The 19,224-nt window shown below is 34.5% G+C and overlaps 1 protein-coding gene across 1 annotated transcript in view; it reads left to right on the forward strand.

Annotated features, from left to right (window-relative positions):
• PDE3B (phosphodiesterase 3B) overlaps window positions 1-19,224 on the forward strand; it is a 96,085-nt gene extending 76,861 nt beyond the window's left edge. The window contains exons 5-16 of the mRNA XM_082485938.1: window positions 1,368-1,474; window positions 4,174-4,384; window positions 4,936-5,009; window positions 5,526-5,629; window positions 6,401-6,535; window positions 8,731-8,842; window positions 9,610-9,723; window positions 11,785-11,984; window positions 13,260-13,463; window positions 14,963-15,124; window positions 16,516-16,765; window positions 17,103-19,224. Of these exons, the coding sequence (XP_082342064.1) occupies window positions 1,368-1,474; window positions 4,174-4,384; window positions 4,936-5,009; window positions 5,526-5,629; window positions 6,401-6,535; window positions 8,731-8,842; window positions 9,610-9,723; window positions 11,785-11,984; window positions 13,260-13,463; window positions 14,963-15,124; window positions 16,516-16,765; window positions 17,103-17,329 (1,900 nt within the window). The 3' untranslated portion in view covers window positions 17,330-19,224. The remainder of the gene's footprint in view (window positions 1-1,367; window positions 1,475-4,173; window positions 4,385-4,935; window positions 5,010-5,525; window positions 5,630-6,400; window positions 6,536-8,730; window positions 8,843-9,609; window positions 9,724-11,784; window positions 11,985-13,259; window positions 13,464-14,962; window positions 15,125-16,515; window positions 16,766-17,102) is intronic.

Here is a 19,224-nt window from a genome sequence, read left to right on the forward strand (position 1 = left end):
TTTCCTGTCTCGGGGAGCTGATTCAGCCCAATGAAGGACCCAATGAATGTTAGAAGAGAAGCAAGGAGAAGCAGGCTAGGTTAATAGTAAAAAGGGAGAGTAAAACTGGGAGGAAAGCTTATAAAAAATCAAAATATTATACAATGACTGCTTTCTACATGCTAGCCGAGTTGAGAAAGGTAAGATATTACATAGTGGTAAAATAAATTAATATTGCTACAAAATTTGATTTCATGTTCCAGATTTTTTTTTCTATCCATCCAGACAGTGGTTCAAAAGCAGCTCTTGAGAGCTGCTGTTTTATTTGCATGCAAATTCTTGATTTGGTTTCTTATTCAAACACTAGTTCAAGATAAACTGACCTTGCTTAATATATTGTCTTCCTACACTAAATACTGCTGCAGCATTTGTATGTGCTTTAAAAGAATACATGTAAGCTATGATAGCTAAACCGTGTAGAAGTAATGAAAACTTTAATCTGTCCCAGTCGTCAACCCAAATGTGTTTTAAAGTTGACTAACATGTTAGCATCAGACTTCAGAAGAATAAATCTGTGTTTTTTCTTTAACTCATTTTTTATATTTATATATTTAAACAAATTATGGGAGATCAAGTATTATTTCTGTATTTGACTTTAGTTTGAAATCTGATTAAACAAGATTAAATCTGTTTTGGATAATACTGTTTTCCCATACTGAAATTAAATAATTAGTTTTCTGTAAACTATTTTCACTTTAGAGTACATCTATACAGTTATATTTAATTGCATATCGCATTTTTGTTTACTAAATGAAATATATAATTGGAATTTTGGAGTGCAATTTCGTGACTAGAACAGCAGATGGCATAATTCAACAACCAAGTTTAACGATTTAGCTACTGATACAATATGACTGTTAAGAACAGCTTTAGTTTTAAGATGATAATAAATAAAATGATTAATTAAATATGCAAAATTGATTTGAAAAACATGCCATGGCTGCATAAGATTGTCACAGTATTTCCAAAGTAACCAATCTTTTAAACGTTCTCAGATCTGTTAGAAAATAGCCTGCTTTGTTTGAGAGAAGTAAATACCATGTTAGAAAGTAAAACCTATGGCACGTGGTCTGAATATATTTATTCTGTCATTTTAGGACTGCATAAAGTTTTCTGTTACTTTCACCCAGTACCCAGCAGTTTTTAATTCCATATAATTGCCATATATTGTCTAGCTGATCTTGAATTCGACTTCTTTCTAGTAGTCTTTTTCTTGAAAGGTAGTGGACCTGTAACAGAGCAGTCTGGCCATTCTGTAAACATTTTGTTTAATAAAAATGGAAGACAAGGTAGGAAAGAAAAAAAAATTCTTACTGTTTTATTTTCAGCCAAGGATCTCATTCAAATGGGTCTTTTGGTGCAAACTTGCTGACGATACCAAAACAAAGATCATCATCTATAACATTAACTCATCATATAGGTCCCAGACGAGCAGGTAAGATCATGCCATTTGTATTAGCTTAGTGGCAGGACGTCAAGGTAGTAGTTAGTACATCGTGTATTAGAATTGTTTTTTTTCATATAAATGTAGTAATAAAATAACATCAGCATGTTACATATGTTCAAAAAATATTTTATTTTTAATCTGCTTCTAAGAATACTCAAAATTACAGTTCACATCAACATTGTAGAAATCTGAACTATTCACCTAATGCTATGTAGCTGCAAATGTGATGTTCAGTATGGTTGTTACCTCTTGACTCCTAAATACCTGATAGCCCTCTGAGATGAATATTAAACAAATTTTGGGAGGAGTTGGAGTAGATTTTATTCTAACAATGTCAGCATAATAAGATAGTAGATACTGTAGCAGCAGTGCTGAAGTAATGTGTGTAGCAGTAGCTCAGAGATTATAATTTGTCTGTTTGCCCATATTAAGTGAAAACTTGAAAGCTGCTTCTTTTGACGTTTATTCCTATCCATTTTAGCATGATTTAAAAATAACAACCTATCTAATAGTGTTGTTTTATAAAAGCTTAAATATGCAGGTTAGATTGAGAGAGATGAATGCACTTTTTGATTTTTTTTTTTTTTTTTTTTTAAATCCCAAACCTCTCTGGTTTTCTCTGTATTACTTACTGATGGTTTGGTTCTTTCACTTACAGTCTTCTAAACACGCAGAGATGTGCAAACTCAGGTCAGATCCACATGTAAACACATTGCTGCACATTCTCAATGGTTCTGTCTTCATAAAAAGCTGGGCTGCCTTCTGCACTTTTCTACTTTGAATCTTGTGGAAAATACAGAGCGCAATGATATGCATTAAAACCTGCTGAATTTGTACATGTAAAAAGGATGAACTTAAGTAACCAACATTAGAGCATTAATCTGTTTTAGTTCTGGAAGCAAGTTTACAAGTTGCTTCTCAACTTTCCTGATCTTTCTTTGCAGCAGTGAAGTGATGTTTGCTTTCTAAAACTTGTGTTGCTGCACCTAGCAATGTAGACTTCGAAAAATCCTGTCTTTACTGTAACAAAATGTAATTACATACTACTCTTAGGGTGTGTGAGTCAGGTCAATGTATCCTAGGACACTGTTGGAAGTGTATCATCTAAGCATTCCTTATTTAAGGGAAATACTCTCTTAGTAATTTGTTATCAGGAACTGTACAGTCATAAGACTTATGGTAGAGTTTTTGCTTCATAGTTTGCAGCAGAATAAGTGATTCAGTGTTGGAAAGTCCACAGAATACCTCAATATTTAGTTCACAGGCACTTTATTCTTTTTGATCAAAGTATGTTTACAATGGCTATAACTTACCCTGGGCACTTGTAGACAATCTGTCTTTTGTATATTTTCACAAGTGAAAGAAGTGATGTTTTGGCTTAATGCAAAATTTTGTTGTAAATTCATGTTAGGCACAGAGTAGCCGAAGTCCAGATTTACCAGCTTGCTTTCCTAGATTTCGCAGGCAGGAGCCTGAAGTAAACCCTAGCTTACTATTTGAACAGGAGTTGGGAATTTCGTGGATCTAAGGAAGATGGAGTTGTTCGTTTGTTTAGTTGGTTAGTTTTTATCTCTAATTACCTGTAAGCAAACTTTAGATTCCCCCCCCCCAATGGCTTATTAGACAGATCTAGATAGATAATCATACCAATAAGAAAAAAATCATAGAATTATAGAATGGTTTAGGTTGAAAAGGACTTTGAAGATCATTGAATTCCAACCCCCCTGCCATAGGCAGGGACACCTCCCACTAGACCAGGTCACCCAAGGCCACGTCCAGCCTGGCCTTGAACACCTCCAGGGATGGGGCCTCCACAACCTCTCTGGGCAACCTGTTCAGTGCCTTACCACCCTCAAAGTGAAAAACTTCTTCCCAATGTTCAATCTAAACCTGACCTCTTCCAGTTTAATGCCATTCCCCCTCATCCTATCGCCACATGCCCTAGTAAAAAGTCCTTCCCCAGCTCTCCTGTAGCCCCCCCTTTAGGTACTGGAAGGCTGCAATAAGATCTCCCCGGAGCCTTCTCTTCTCCAGGCTGAACAACCCCAACTCTTTCAGCCTCTCCTCATAGGAGAGGTGCTCCAGCCCTCGGATCATCCTTGTGGCCCTCCTCTGTACATCACTGTCATCAAAATGTACATCACTGTCAAAAAAGGCCAGTATCTGCCCACTTTAATCCCTTGCTTCAAAAATATGATTATAACATTTTGTTTCTTTACTTTGTTTTTAAAAATGTCTGAGGAATATTTTCTCTTTATTGCAAAACAATGAGGTAAAAGATTTTTGTCTATGTCAGTTATCAATAGTGAATTGGTTTTGGTGATTATTTTTTTTCCTGGAAAAATTAAAAAAGCAATCCTGAATCAGAAATGAATATGGGAATTTTTAGCTACTGATTAAATTTTGCCAAACCTAAAACCAAAATCAAAACTTTGAAAGCCAGATGTTATAAGACATTACATAGTTTGCCTATTCAGATGTGTAGCCTAGACTGCTGCATAGTTGTAGATCTCAAAACTTGGAATAGATCTAGGTACTTTATATGTCTTTAAAACTGTGAACTATCTACCATGTTTTGAAAATTCTTTGCAATTGATAAATATCGATTCTTGCTGTTTAATTTCAGTCTTTCCAAAGAGTAATGTTTTTATTGTAATCTGAACTACATGTAATGTTTGTTTTGGAAGGTGCTTCTCCTGGCCTGAGTCCTGTGGGTTCGCCTAGTCATGGATCTGTCTCCAGTGGGGCTTTCAGCAGCTGGTCACCTGTAGAATTTCCTGATACTGCTGATTTTCTTACAAAACCGAGTATTAATATACATAAGCCTCCAGGATACACATTTAGCTCTCCAGATTTTCAGCAGCAAGTTAAAACACCTCTAGGTTATATGTGTAGCAGGTACTGTAAACTCTGTGACATTTTTAGTAACTTCATATGCGTTGAAAAGAAGACAATTAAAATGAAAAAAATATAACAAGACCGATACATCTACTGGTATTGACAAAAAGGCATATGATCTCATAATAATCTGTAACTATACTACCCAGGAGAGACTAAAGAATGCTGTATGTATGCCACTGATTTGAAATGGCTCATCCTTGAAAGCAGCAGTTATTGTAGAGTAACAATATTTTACAGATTTTTAGAAAAGGAGGAATTCCTGCCTGGGAGTTGAATTCTGTATTTCTGAATTCTTTATAAATAATTAGCTCTACTTATTAATTCATGGAGGTGAGTCCAGGGGAGGTGATGTGTGATTATTTTCTAAGTACAGGCTAAACCTGTATGTGCCAAATTTAGGAGAAAAATACTAAGGTCATTTGATGGAGGAACATTCAAAAGTATGCCTTTTTAAGGAAAGTAATTTGCAGATATTTTTCAGTACAACACAGCAGTAGGACTTACAAAAATTACTGAATGTTGTAAATATTTTTCATGTGTTCTATAAGCTGTGGACGTCAGATACTCAAGCCTGTTCCAACACCAGAACCAGAATTTGCAGAATATAAAGACAGAAAATCAGGTGGGATTTCAAAATACACAACTATTTGATATCAGCTTTTTTTTTTAAAGCCAAGTAAATGAAAATTTTTATATTTCTACATTTTCCCCTATACTTTAAGTTACTCATATGCGTGTATTTTGTGTTAGTTTGTGACTTAGGATAATCAAGATAATCTAAAATATTGCCTGCTTTAGAGTAAGGGGTTTATAATACACTTCCACTCACAGCTTTGTAGTTCTGTACTCCATATATCAAACAAGTTCTCTGCCATCTCAGCTAAACTAATCACTTTATCAATTTTTGCAAGTAAAAAGTTATGCTTCCATCTTTTCTCAATCTTCAAATAGGTTTCGTCTAATAAATTTTGTCCTTTGTAACATTTTTGTTGCTAAATTCTTAAATAAAAATGGTTTCGAAACAAGCTATTACTTATATTTCTGTGAATAATCTGTATGATCAGTTCAAGAATTAGTAGACAGTAGTAATTTACAAATAAATTATTGACACAACATTTATGTATGTATTTTCTTTAAGGTGAAATTGGAAGTGCTAGTGTTTCAAAAGAGTCTTTCCACCATACAGAGAAGAAAAAAGATGAAATGAAGGAAATGATCGATCAAACACAAAATAATCTGCTTGTAAGCATGTAATTGCAAAAAAACCTCGCAATAACTTTTATCAATACAGTATTTCTTTATCATTTCTAACACGCTGTAAAGACGCCTTTGCATTGCTAAGTATTGTAATTTATGAAGGGAAATGGTACATCATTGGAATTCAAATTTTCATTTAATTGTGTATTTCCAGCTTGCATAAATTTCACTAGCAAATGACAAGAAAGGTAGTGATTGTATTGTTTGTTGATCAAACTAATTTCTGCAGATTTAGTGTTCATAGTATGCTCAAACACTGATTGACTAGTATTTTTTCTTGAAAGTTTATGAAAGATATGGCAGTTTCAGTGAGACTTACAAATGAACGTTTGTACAGTGGTATATTGGAAGTGCAGGGAGACTAATGGTTTAAGCTTTACTAACATTTTGGGTTTATACATAGATTTTTTTAAAGCTCATTCAATTAATGGACTGTTAAAGCTCAGTAAATGTTTTGTTAGCCTATGCATGCTTTTGCTTTGTTTTATTAACTCATCTTGTTTAAAAAAAAAATCAGAATGAAAATTTAGCATCATCTCAGAAAGCCCTGGAATCTGCTGCCCCAAAAGATGAAATGTTAAGCCCTTAACTGTCCTATTTGTACTATTGATTTGTGATTTTCTCAGCCATAGTTACAGCGCCGTTCAATAAGTTCAATAATGATTTATCATTTTCATGGCTTTTTTTGCCAATACAACTGACAAATTAGTTTTTGTTGTTATTTTAGAGATGATAAAGTATCTTATTCTTGCATAGGTGGAGCAGAGTCCTACATTAGAAACAATGTTATTAGACCACGATTCACTAATAGAGAAGATGAACAATTGGAATTTCCAAATATTTGACCTTGTACAAGAAATGGGAGACCAGTCTGGAAGAATCCTTAGCCAGGTTTGTTGTCTTTTATTATATGAGGGAGGGTGTGTAAAGCTGTCGTGCTTATGTATTTTATTTAAACCATGAAGAAGTTTTGCAGTCAACATATATCTATGAATGCTAACTTGAAAAGTAGAAATAAATTTCTCATGTACTCCATCTCGTTGTAAACCAGAAAAAGTGATTTATCTATAGACAACTTGCTCTAAATTTTCTGAATTTTATTCTCAATGTAAAAATAGGTTTGGATTCACACTTACTAGGTTTTGCAGTAATATGCCATTTCCTATGAAAAATTGTCTCCTGCTTTCAGAATTACTACCTTGTTTGTCAACCATATCTTTTTTCTTTATTTCAGTAAAATATTTCTGCCAGAGCTACACCTGTGGGGGAAGAGAAGTGATCTTTTAGGCAGTCTTTTGCCTCTTGATCCTACAAACAATGGGATTTTTTTTCCATGCTGCTTTCTGCATGTAGTATCCCTTTTATCTCTTTCTGACTTATTACTAAGCTCTTTCATGCAGTTTCATGTTGTGCTGAAGCCAGTCTGTTCTGGCAGGTGCCAAAGTATGATCCTGTTTGCTCTTTCCCAGCCTCTCCTATGCATCAATGTCATCTGGAAGCTTCTGTCTCTTTCTTTATACTGGATGTAGCAATCATGCAGCCATAGTATGAGCTGGATTTGCTTCTGATCTGATCACATAGTAGTTTTATTGTCAATATCTTAGTTTTCTATCGTGGAGTAGAAAGCATGTTAGTCTTGTTCAAGGGTAGTGTTGGGAACCATCAGCTGGAGGGAAGGAAACAGATCAGAAGTACTCAGGTGCAGTTGGAACCATAAGCCTGCATCTATACTGAAAATAGGAAAAAACAATGGGGATAATTTAATTTTTGTCATTAAACACTGTCTTTTCTTTCATAATACACAATATTCTGGGTATTGTTTTAAATCTGCAGTAAGTCTCGTTTAACCAAATGTTTTTGGGTCTTTTGTCACCTCAGTTAGTCACAACTGTTAATGTACAGACTAGAATGCCACAATCCACTTTTGAGTGGTGCTCTTACTGTAGTATACTAGTATTTTGTGATCCATGTTAGCTTGCATTTCATTTGTGTGCAATCTAGGGAATAGTTCAAACCTGTAAGTACTTAAGTGTGCAGGTTCCTACTTAGCTCTAACAGAATTTCTGTATCGGTTCTTCTTGATATTGTATCTATGTGTACTACTTGTCCTTCTCCTCCTCCCACCCCAGTCCTTTTGTCTGTTGTGCTGTAAGCATCTGATACATATCTTGCTTAGGAGCCAGATAAAAACTATATTTTACCATCACCAGCTGTAAGGTTCTCAGATTGGATATGTTTGGAACTTAATTTTTCTCTCAATTGTCTGGGAAAGAAGCGATAAAAATGAGTAGCAGTGACTGGTTTTGAAAAGCTTTCTTAATATTTGCAGTCTTGGGAGGGATTAGGTCCTTGTAGTCACTAAGTTCTACTTGTAAACCATAATATATTTGCACAGTATATACATGTGTGGGTGTTCTGAGTACACTTTTGAAATATTTTTTCACTGACCAGCTGGCTTTGTTAAAAATACCCAAGATAAGTCATAAAGAATAACAGATACAGGATTTCTTTGCCAAAGTCTCTAAAATAAATACAATGTTGGGGTTTGGTTTTTTATATTAATGGCTCTGCTACTGTAGTTAAATAATTTGAATTTTTGAATCATAGGATGGTTTGAGTTGGAAGGGACCTTAAAGATCATCTAGTTCCAACCTCTCCCTGCCATGGGCAGGGACAGCTGCCACTAGACCAGGTTGCTCAAGCAATAATGAGTAAGAATAATAAGTAAGAACAAAGATTTCTTCTTTTTAGGTCACTAATGCAATAAAGCATGAGTTCTTTAACATTCTGAAAATTTTGGAGAATATTATTAAAAATAATCAGTTCTGAATAGATTTTATCACTAAAGAAATAAAAGCTTATATGATTCTCTATTTGACAGGATGGTAACAATCCTCATTTTTGTGCTAAAAAATCATTAAACATTTCTACAACAATAGTTTTCAGATAATCTTTAATGGAATTTGAGTTATTTCCATCACTGTCAGCAAGTAAAATTTTAAAAACAGGGATATTTTGAAAGTTGAAAAAGCAGGATATTCTTAGGTATATTTTTCAGACTAAAATTCATTTTAATATGTATTTAGGTAACTTATACATTGTTTCAAGACACTGGTTTGTTTGAAATTTTCAAAATTCCAACTCAAGAATTCATGAATTACTTCTGTGCACTAGAAAATGGCTACCGAGATATTCCCTGTAAGTACTATCCAATTACATATATTTTTCTCTTATATTAATGCATCTCCTTTAGTGTGTGTATTAGTTTAATGTTTAATACAGAGGTATACAATGTCTGAACTTAGTATATTTTTAATTAATGCATTTGTCAGAATTTAGAACTGATTTAATGAATTGCAGCAAAGAATTAGTGGACTACAAAACTGAATTTGTTTATATGTAGGTTGAATATAATCTTAAAGAACTTGAATGAGTACTTGACTCGAACATTCTGAAGTCAATGGGAGAATATTTGTTGATGTAATAGAAATTTGGTTTATGCTCGTAATAGAATAATAAGAAAATACAGAATTTTGACAGTAATTATTCATCTTTCTGTTTAGGACAGCCAAATGTATTGGAAAACAAAACGCAACAAAACAAAACAAACCAGCTCACCCCCCCTGCCCCCCCAATGTCACCGATGTTTGCACCAACCCAGGTGCTTGTAGGTATCATATTGGAAGCAATGTTAGTGGCTCACCATCGTTGATTTAAAAGCCTACTTAATCCCTTCTGACTCTCAGGCAGGATGAAGTATGCTTAGAGGATGTTTGATGTTTATCTAACTTGTTTCTTAAAAACGTTTGGTGATAGAGCCTCTACTAACAATTTAAATTCAATTTTTCTTTTATATTTAATCAAAATCTCCCTTAGAGTGTTTGGCACATACTTTTTTTTTTTTAATTTTTTTCCTTTTGATTATATTTCAGATAATATTTTTATTATATTTTGATAATTTTCAGATCACAATCGTATACATGCCACAGATGTTCTTCATGCAGTATGGTATCTGACAACGCGGCCCATTCCTGGATTTCAGCAAATGCATAATGAGCATATAATGGAAAGTGATATGGGTGTGTATTCACATAGGTTATTTTTTCCTTTTGCTGTGAGAATGTTTTTTATAAAACTACAGTTAGTAAAAAAAAATAACACTCTGGAAGAAAATATCTAGTTATTCTTATCACTCAGAATTTTTTGTGTGTTTTAGTATAAGGCAATAGAGATATCACAATGTTAGTACGCACCTTTCAGAAATATCATGCAGTACATTTAGAAAAATTATTAGATGAGTTAGTTTGTTAGCCAAGAATACAGATTCACTTAATAAATTTTCTGTGCTGAATGAAACCTCTGTATACTGCTACAGTCAGCGTATTTTTAGCATTTGAAATCCATTAGACTAATATTTATCTTTATTGCAAAATTAAATAGATCCAAGAAAAAAAACCCAAAGTCAAAGTATTTCACTTAATTGAAGTTCTCAGTAGTTTTAGTGTAAAAATGAGTATTTCAGAATTCTGTGTTAGATATCACATGCAGACATTCAGGCATTGAACTGACTACCCTAACAATAACTGCATAAAAGCATCCCTGAAAGAGAAATAGACTTCAAATTCAAATTTTGTATGACATGAGTTTTAATGAAGCTTGCTTTTGTGTTGTCTGTGACTTCATGGAATTAACTTTTAAATTTAGATTTATAGTTTTTACTAAAATATATAGTGCACGTAAAGCATAATTATTCTAAATATACAGTTTTTACTAAAATGTATGCACTGTTTTCACCCTATTGCATTTTCTTTCTCTAAGTGTTTAAAAGGGTTTGGACTGGAGACTTGACTAGAGGAAAGAAAAATGATAAAAATCCTTCTGTTTCCCTTTACAAAAAAATAAAATTAAAAATGAGAAATTATAGTCTTATTGCTTTGGATCTGTCCCAGTTGGAGAGAAACAGTAGTGAAGGGAATGAAATTCTAGGTCTGCATAACAGCAGGAAGTCTTTAGCAGCAGCAGCATGACAGTAATGGGAAAGCAAAAAAGTGACAGAAACCTTAACAGTAATGTGTAACTATTGGTAGCCATGTGGATTTTCCAAGGTCTGTAGTTTGGACTCCGAGATGTACGTTTTTGCTAGTTTTTCTCCACTTCATTCCCTTCCATGGAACAAATACCTACAGGTGCATTTTAATAATTAAAAGCATAGATTGTTATGGTTGCTTTCTAATCTAAATGACAACTTTACTGCAATCAAGAGACAATAGACTAGATGGCCAGTGTCCCTTTTTCAACTAGATTGCCTTCTGTGCTTGCTGAAACATTCCTCTGAACCAGTCTTCTACAGGAGAAGTGAACTGTAGCTGCAAAGAGAGTGATTCCCTCTGTTTTATATCTTCTAAGGCACCACACAGTTTCAAGGACCAAGGCAAATCTTTGCTTCCTTCCTCTCCTCTTCTGACGGGCAGTGTGGATATATGCCCCACACATATTGCCAAAAGTGTAAAGTCTACATTTCTTTTTCTAAAATTGCATGGCAAGAGCAAGCTCTGAGTGTGGTGAATTAAAAATATTTCTTTTTCCTGATCATGACTGTACAAATCTCTTCTGAAATCTCCTTTGTGTGAATGATAGTTGTCCCTCAACATTGTAATGGGAAATCTTGTCTGAAAAAAAAGGATCCTGAGGTATATGTGTATCTAGTAGTAGGTAAAGAATTGGTTTTAGAACAGGAACATTCTGCTTTCCAGTTTTGGGACACTTCTTACAGGCTCCACGCTGTCCTGTAGGATTCTGCCTTTCTTGTGTAATGTCATGAAACAGCTGAAGCTTTTGATGTATTTGTAAGACTGCATCTAACCTTTTGGATAACCCGTGTGGCCATGACAAATTTATGACTTACTGGCATTTCAACTTTTCTTCAAAACTGCTGGTTACCTATAAACAATAGCGTGACTTTTTTTTTTTTTTTTTTAAAGTATAACTCCTTGCCAATTATTAGCTCCACAATTACAAGGATAACTATATTAAGATTATGTTCACAGTAGTATCTGGCTGAGTAATTTAAAATGCATTAAAAAATATGAATGAAATAATGTTCTAAAAATATTTTATTTGTGTATTTTCAATTTTCTTAGATGAAGACAGTGGTATTGCCCCTGTTCAAGTCAGCTATATTTCTTCAAAAAGTTGTTCTATTGCTGATGACAGTTATGGTTGTCTGGCATCAAACATTCCTGCTTTGGAATTGATGGCTTTATATGTAGCAGCAGCCATGCACGATTATGATCATCCTGGTCGTACAAATGCTTTTCTAGTGGCTACAAATGCACCTCAGGTAAGAAATTTTTTAAGCAGAAAATTATTTATCAGTATCTGAAATCAGAATAATAAAAATTTTTCTCTTCTTTGTCCCTGCTGTAGCCTGTTTAGGATCATTTGCCCAATTGAAGAAACTGGGAAATTAATTTGTACTTAACTTGTGTAATACTTTTTTTTTTTTTTTCCTGATAAAGAGTGGAATATTATCTGGGGAAGAATATTTGTGATGGCTCTTTGGATTTCTCTTTATAAATTAGAGACAAGGAACTTAATAATAGTAACAACATCAGCAACAGCCATAATATAATAGTAAATCGGAAACCAATAAAACTTCTCAGGAGACGGAGACCTTAAAAGTGAACTTTCCAGCCAGTTTTCAACAATGCCTTAATGCAAAAAAAAGTTTAGGATGCAGACAGTTATGTATTTCTGCTGAAAACAGTATACAAGGAAGAATAAAAACAAACAACGCAGACATTCATCTCCAATTTTCAAAACCAAACACATTCATTTTGTTAATCATCTCTTTGTTTTCTCAAAACATAAAGATTAATCATTTTTGCAATTTTCCAAGGATTTTTTTTTCACATCCTATTTAATCTCTATTCAATTAATTATTTTCTAGGATGTTTTGTGTAAACATGGGAGTTGTGAGTAAAATCTACTACTATTTTAATTAACTCATTTGCAGTTAAAATGTATTCATCAGCATTAAACATAGCACATTGAAGAGTAGTGGTACTCCACACCATTTTGTATTAACCACAGTTCCTAATGCTTTGGAGTTCTTTTCATGGGCCTTTTTTTTGAGTGTTGGTTTTTTTTGGTTTTTTTTTTAACAATACTGAAATTAAGAGGAATTAAAAGCATACACTTAGACACTTAGATCTGTTTCTTTGTTTTGGGTTTTTTTTTTTGTATTGTTTTATTTTGTTGTTGGGTTTTTTTGTGTCAGTGTGCGCGTTCCACATGTACTGCCAAGAGTGCAAAGTCTATATTTTAAGTGGTTTGTGTATGTGTGGCTACAGTGTGAATGTAGATGTCACTAAGACATCATTAAGCTCTTTTAAGGAAAGACAAAACTTTGCTAATTGGTGTTGGTTTTTTCTCATCTGTCATTTTTGTTCCACTTTAACCCTCAAAACTATAAGGTAAAACATAATTTCCAGTAGTTGTTTTGTCTTTTTTTTTTTTTGTAAAGACTTGTTTCTGACTAGCCTTTAATCTTCAGAATATTTAATTATAAATTTAAATATTTACTCTGTAATTAATTTTTTTTTTTTTTTGGTAGGCTGTTCTCTACAATGACAGATCAGTCTTAGAAAATCACCATGCTGCTGCTGCCTGGAATCTTTTCTTGTCACAACCAGAATACAACTTCTTATCAAATCTTGATCATGTAGAATTCAAGCGTTTTCGTTTCTTAGTGATTGAAGCAATCCTTGCCACTGATCTCAAGAAGCATTTTGATTTCCTTGCAGAATTTAACGCCAAGGTTTGTTACATTTTGGTGTCTGCACTGAGCTGGTTATGATATCACAGAATCTCCTAGATTGGAAAAGACCTATAAGATCATCTCATCCAATCATTAACCTAACACTGACAAGCCCACCACTAAACCATGTCCCTTAGCACTGTATCTACATGACCCTTAAATATCTCCAGGGATGGGGACTCCACCACTGCTCTGGGTAACATGTTCCAATGCCTGATGACCCTTGCAGTAAAGAAATTCTTCCTAATATCCAATCTAAACTTCCCTTGGTGCAACTTGAAGCTATTTCCTCTTGTTCTATCACCAGTTATTTGACAGAACAGGTCGACTCCCACCTCTCTGCAACCTCCTTCCAGACAGTTGTAGAGAGCCATAAGGTCTTCCCTGAGCCTCCTTTTCTCCAGGCTAAACAACCCCAGTTCCCTCAGCCGCTCCTCATAAGACTTCTGCTCCAGACCCCTCACCAGTTTCGTTGCCCTTCTTTGGACATGCTCCAGCGCCTCAATGTCCCTCTTGTGGTGAGGGGCCCAAAACTGAACGCAGTACTCAAGATGCGGCCTCATCAAGTGCAGGGTACAAGGGTATACTGATGTTAGTGTTGCAACTCGCTAATTTTTAGTATTAATAACTTGCATTTAAAATTTTATATTATTTGAATTTAAATTACAAAAAAAAAAGCAAATACAGTATTTCTTTTTTACAAACCAATTGTAGTTTGTTTTTTAGGTTGCCTAATAAGCCTAGTAGATGTGACATGGGGGCCGACAGGAGACCCCGATCATATCTCACATATCCATCTTCTGAAAGATAGTAAATGAGGGGTTTTTTATTATATAAGAAAAAATATTATATCATAGAATCATAGAATGGTTTAGTTTGGAAAGGACCTTGAAGATCATCGAGTTCCAACCCCCCTGCCATAGGCAGGGACACCTCCCACTAGACCAGGTCACCCAAGGCCACGTCCAGCCTGGCCTTGAACACCTCCAGGGATGGGGTCTCCACAACCTCTCTGGGCAACCTGTTCCAGTGCCTTACCACCCTCAAAGTGAAAAACTTCTTCCTAATGTTTAATCTGAACCTGCCCTCTTCTCGTTTAAAGTCATTCCCCCTCATCCTATCACCACATGCCCTAGTAAAAAGTCCTTCCCCAGCTCTCCTGTAGGTCCCCTTTAGGTACTGGAAGGCAGCAATAAAATCTCCCCGGAGCCTTCTCTTCTCCAGGCTGAACAGCCCCAACTCTTTCAGCCTCTCCTCATAGGAGAGGTGCTCCAGCCCTCGGATCATCCTCATGGCTCCCCTCTGGACACACTCCAGCAGGTCCATGTCCTTTTATATTGGGGACTCCAGAGCTGGATGCAGTACTCCAGGTGGGGTCTCACAAGAGTGGAGTAGAGGGGCAGAATCACATGCAAGTGTCTGTTGTTGAAGGCCTGAAAAAAAATAACGTTGATGAATAGTTTTAACTTAATTTTTAAAAATGTATGTGCTCAACCCAGGTCAATGATATCAACAGTCATGGTATAGAATGGAGCAATGAAAATGATCGGCTGCTGGCCTGTCAAATATGCATCAAACTGGCCGATATTAATGGCCCAGCAAAAGTTAGAGAGCTGCATCTGAAATGGACAGAAGGCATTGTTAATGAATTTTATGAACAGGTGGGTATGGAAAGTGTAATTTTCTCATTTTTTAATGACAGGCAGATGATTAATTCCTTGCATTACCAAACATATAACTAAATTAAACATTATTTCTTGCGTTACATCTTCAGGTAAGGTATTTCCATCTTCTCTTTCTGAATACTGAAAGTTTCTTTTTATAGGTAGCATGCTAACATAATCTTTTACTTCCTATCAATTGTGTGAGAAGCTTGAAAACAAACTCCCTGCCAATGTTGTCCATTTTCCGTATATTAGTTTATTTTCTTTTGGCTTTTTTTCTTAGGCTGATGCTCATAAACCAAAATAACTTCTGCTTTGGGAATATAAATTCACCTGAATGTTTCTGGGCCAAAGAGTATGGATAGAATCCAAAAGACTGGACATGTATATTCAGCTAACTCTTAGTGCAAAGGCAAAAGATATTTCAAAACTTTCATATTTAAATATTAAAAATACACATTAGTAACTAACAGAATTAAAATGTAAATACTATTTTTGCAGTGGAACTTTGATAAATAATCCTATCAGGATTAACTGGAAAAAAAGTCTGATTTTTTTTTTTTTGCCTATTTTTACATTTATAACTTCTGTAAGTCCCCCCAAATATATTCTACATTTCTACTCTGTTATTTTTCTGCAGTCAGCTTTCTGAGAAGTTAACTATTTATGAGGCAACAACCAGGGATTGAAAAATATTTTTCAAACTAGGAAAAGTAAACAACAAATCACTTGAGGGATTTAAGCAATAGCAATAATAATCTGAAGTTCTTATACTTACTGTAAGACCTTAGTATTCTAAGATGCTCCTTTAGGAAAAACTTTTTTGTAAAACAATCAGGTCCATGGATGTGCTGAGATAAATGATTATAGCCCAGTTGTGTATGAGCAATTCTTCAATTTTTCCTTCTCCTTTTTATAAAATGGGGAAAAAAATCAAACCACTTTATTCTGGATGTTATAGTTCTTTTCATTCTATGACTTTTGGGGGAAGCCGTTACCCAGAATGCCTTACTCTAGCTGATTACTTTCCTATTTTCTCTGTTCATCAGCTTAGCAATTGAAGTCAAATCTCTGCCTACTGTGAAGCCATCCTGTAAAGGCAGAGGAATAGGAACCCCAGTAGAACTAGGTCTCCATCCACATGCAAGAGTATCTTGCAGCAAAGCTGAAGGGAGGATTATGGGCTATGCAAGTCTGAGTCATAATGTGTCTTTATTTTAAATGGGCCTAATTACATTTTAATTCACTTAGTCTATACTATTATTGCCTCTAGTAAAAAGATAAAATCTATGTGATGTTTACTTGGTTCCCTAAAAGTAATCTTTAGAATAGAAATTTAAAGTTAATTTTGCGAGAAGTTTTGATACTTTTTTTTATTTCTTTTTCAGGGTGATGAAGAAGCAAGTCTTGGATTACCTATAAGCCCCTTCATGGATCGTTCTTCTCCACAGCTTGCAAAACTGCAAGAATCTTTCATCACTCACATAGTTGGCCCCCTTTGTAATTCCTATAATGCAGCTGGGTTGCTTCCTGGGCAATGGGTTGATGAAGAGGGGGACGATGCAGAAAGTATCGAAGAGGATGATGGAGCACAGTTAGAGAGTGATGATGAAGAAATGGAAGATGATCTCATTTTAAGTAAGTTTCTGTATTTCAGTTGGTGCATATAGTTGTCATTTAATAGATTCAGACATAGCAATGATGGTTGAAATTGTGTAGTACAAGTATTGTAGATTTTGCAATTACGCTGCCTCATAAATTTTACTCTTTTAATAAAATTTTTGTTCATACCAGATTAGCGATTTGAAACAGAAGCTCATTGTTATCCTTTGCTGTGTGACTATTTAAGTATTCTGAATAACCATCCATGTTTTTTGCTCAAATTTGCATCTCTTACAATGTGCCATTGTTTTTGTATGTGTAAAATATAATTACTTTGAATCTCAGACAATCAAATATGCTTATAATTTTACAGAAGCTCAAAGAAAAAAAGGTAGACGAATATTTTGCCAGCTAATACACCATCTCAGTGAAAATCACAAAATATGGAAGAAAGTGATTGAAGAGGAAGAAAAAAATAAAGCCGAAGGAGCTAAACTGCTGACTGAGATCTCGTCTTTACCTCAAGCAGATGAAATTCAGGTTATTGAAGAAGCTGATGAAGAAGATGAGCGACAAGTAGGAGAAGACAAGACATGCTAAGAAAACTTCAGTAGTGTCCAGTATGGTGATAGTCTATTTTTTTCACTGTGCTGACTTTAGCCTGACACAGTTCACATGAAGTTGAAAGGCCTTAATACTGTGAGAGGATTCTTTCTGCTCTACTGGAATCCCACTCCTATGCACTTTCGCCACACAGAATATGAAACTTTATTCAAAGATTAAGTATCGTATAACCTGATGCAACCTTCTTTATGCCTTATTTGGTATAAAATATCCTGATATTATGCTGCCTCGCTGAATACGGAACTCTTCTTTTCCTTGAGGTACCTGCAATTTTTAAAAACATTCAGTGACTTCAGTTACCAAAGTGGCAAGAACTTTTGCTCACAAGGAAATGTGGGATGAATCCTAATATTGTCTTGAGTTCTTTATTTCATGTTGGTTTTGAACATGAATAAGAAAAAGTCTGTGCCTATATGAAAACTGTGTTACTGTTGCAGTGCAAGCCTGTTGTGGGGTGTCTACTTAGTGCAGTAGGGTGCTTAATGTAGTCATCTCAGAGCAACTGTTCAAGGACTGTGACAAAAATGCTGAATTCTGATATTTGTGGTTTGAAAAAGGAAAAAAAAAATCCAGGTGCATCTATTTCTGATGCTTTTTATTATTGTGCATAATATGATGTTTTATTTTTGCAGAAAATATTCAGGTTTGCAGTGGGTGTTCATGATAATTCATTGAGTACAAGGCCATTATCATCTTTTGCCTTGCTGTTTTATGGTATAATATTAAAAACCTGTTCAGCTACTTAAATTATTAAGGACTTTTATTCTTTTAGTCATAATGCTATACTTTCTGCCCTTACTCAGGTTCCTGTTTAAAAACAAGTCAACCACATCATAGATTTTTATCTTGCACCAACTTCTGGTATTAAATTTCAAGGAAATAAGATCGTATTTCATTTATTCTTTGTATGTAAAACTTCGGGAGAATTAAAGATAAAAAAAAAAAGACATAACTACTGTTTCAGAATGGCTAGTGTATTTTAACGTGCCCCACATCTTTTCTCCCATCACAGGCATAGCTTATATTGCCTTCAAGGTTGGTATACATCCAGAAATATACATAGGGAAAGCCGAATGTGAAAACTTAATGTAAAGCCTAATAGTAAGATAAATATCATTGTGCTATATTACATTTTTAGATTGTTGAGGTTTTTAAATAAGAAACTTAAACATTCCACACAAATGTATTTTTAGGAACACTACCATTGTAAGTCTAACTGAAAACAACAACAAAAAAAGCAAGCATAAATTGGGCTGCAGGTATGTAAGCAAGCCACAAACAAAGCTAGTTTTAAAAGTGCACCTTTCAGTACTAAACATTTACATGCTGTGCAGTTGAATTGAATTAAAACAAATGCACACATGTGCAAGTTGCTAAATGTATCTTAGCATATTTGTGTCTACATTTACATCAGTTGACTTTGAAAAAAGTTAACATTCCCAAGATATCCTTGTGTAAATTGTATTGCGCTATTTTACACAAACAAATTTTTATTTTGCTATTTGGCCAGTTTAAATAACTAAAAGGAATTCCTTTTTTATTTTCCACTTATAAGCTTTTTGTTGATCCATTTAGAAGACCACTGAGAAATGCTTATGCTATTTTATGTATTCAGTGCCAAATCCCCCTTTGCTGCCGTTATTATTATCACTGCATTTTTTTGTAACATGAGCAGTGTCAAAACCAGATATTTCTGTCATTAATAAAATGTTGCACTATTGAAGCTGGCACTTACTGATCATTCACGTGTATTTTATATTTGTTGTTCATATATTTTCCTAACAGATAATTTGAAGACTACAGAAATTATACTTGTTTCAGTGTGCTGTATTCTCAGCATTTTGTGTTTAGCCTGTATGGTTGTACATAAA

Source organism: Vanellus vanellus, assembly GCF_965231255.1.
Source record: "Vanellus vanellus genome assembly, chromosome: 6".
NCBI lineage: Eukaryota > Metazoa > Chordata > Aves > Charadriiformes > Charadriidae > Vanellus > Vanellus vanellus.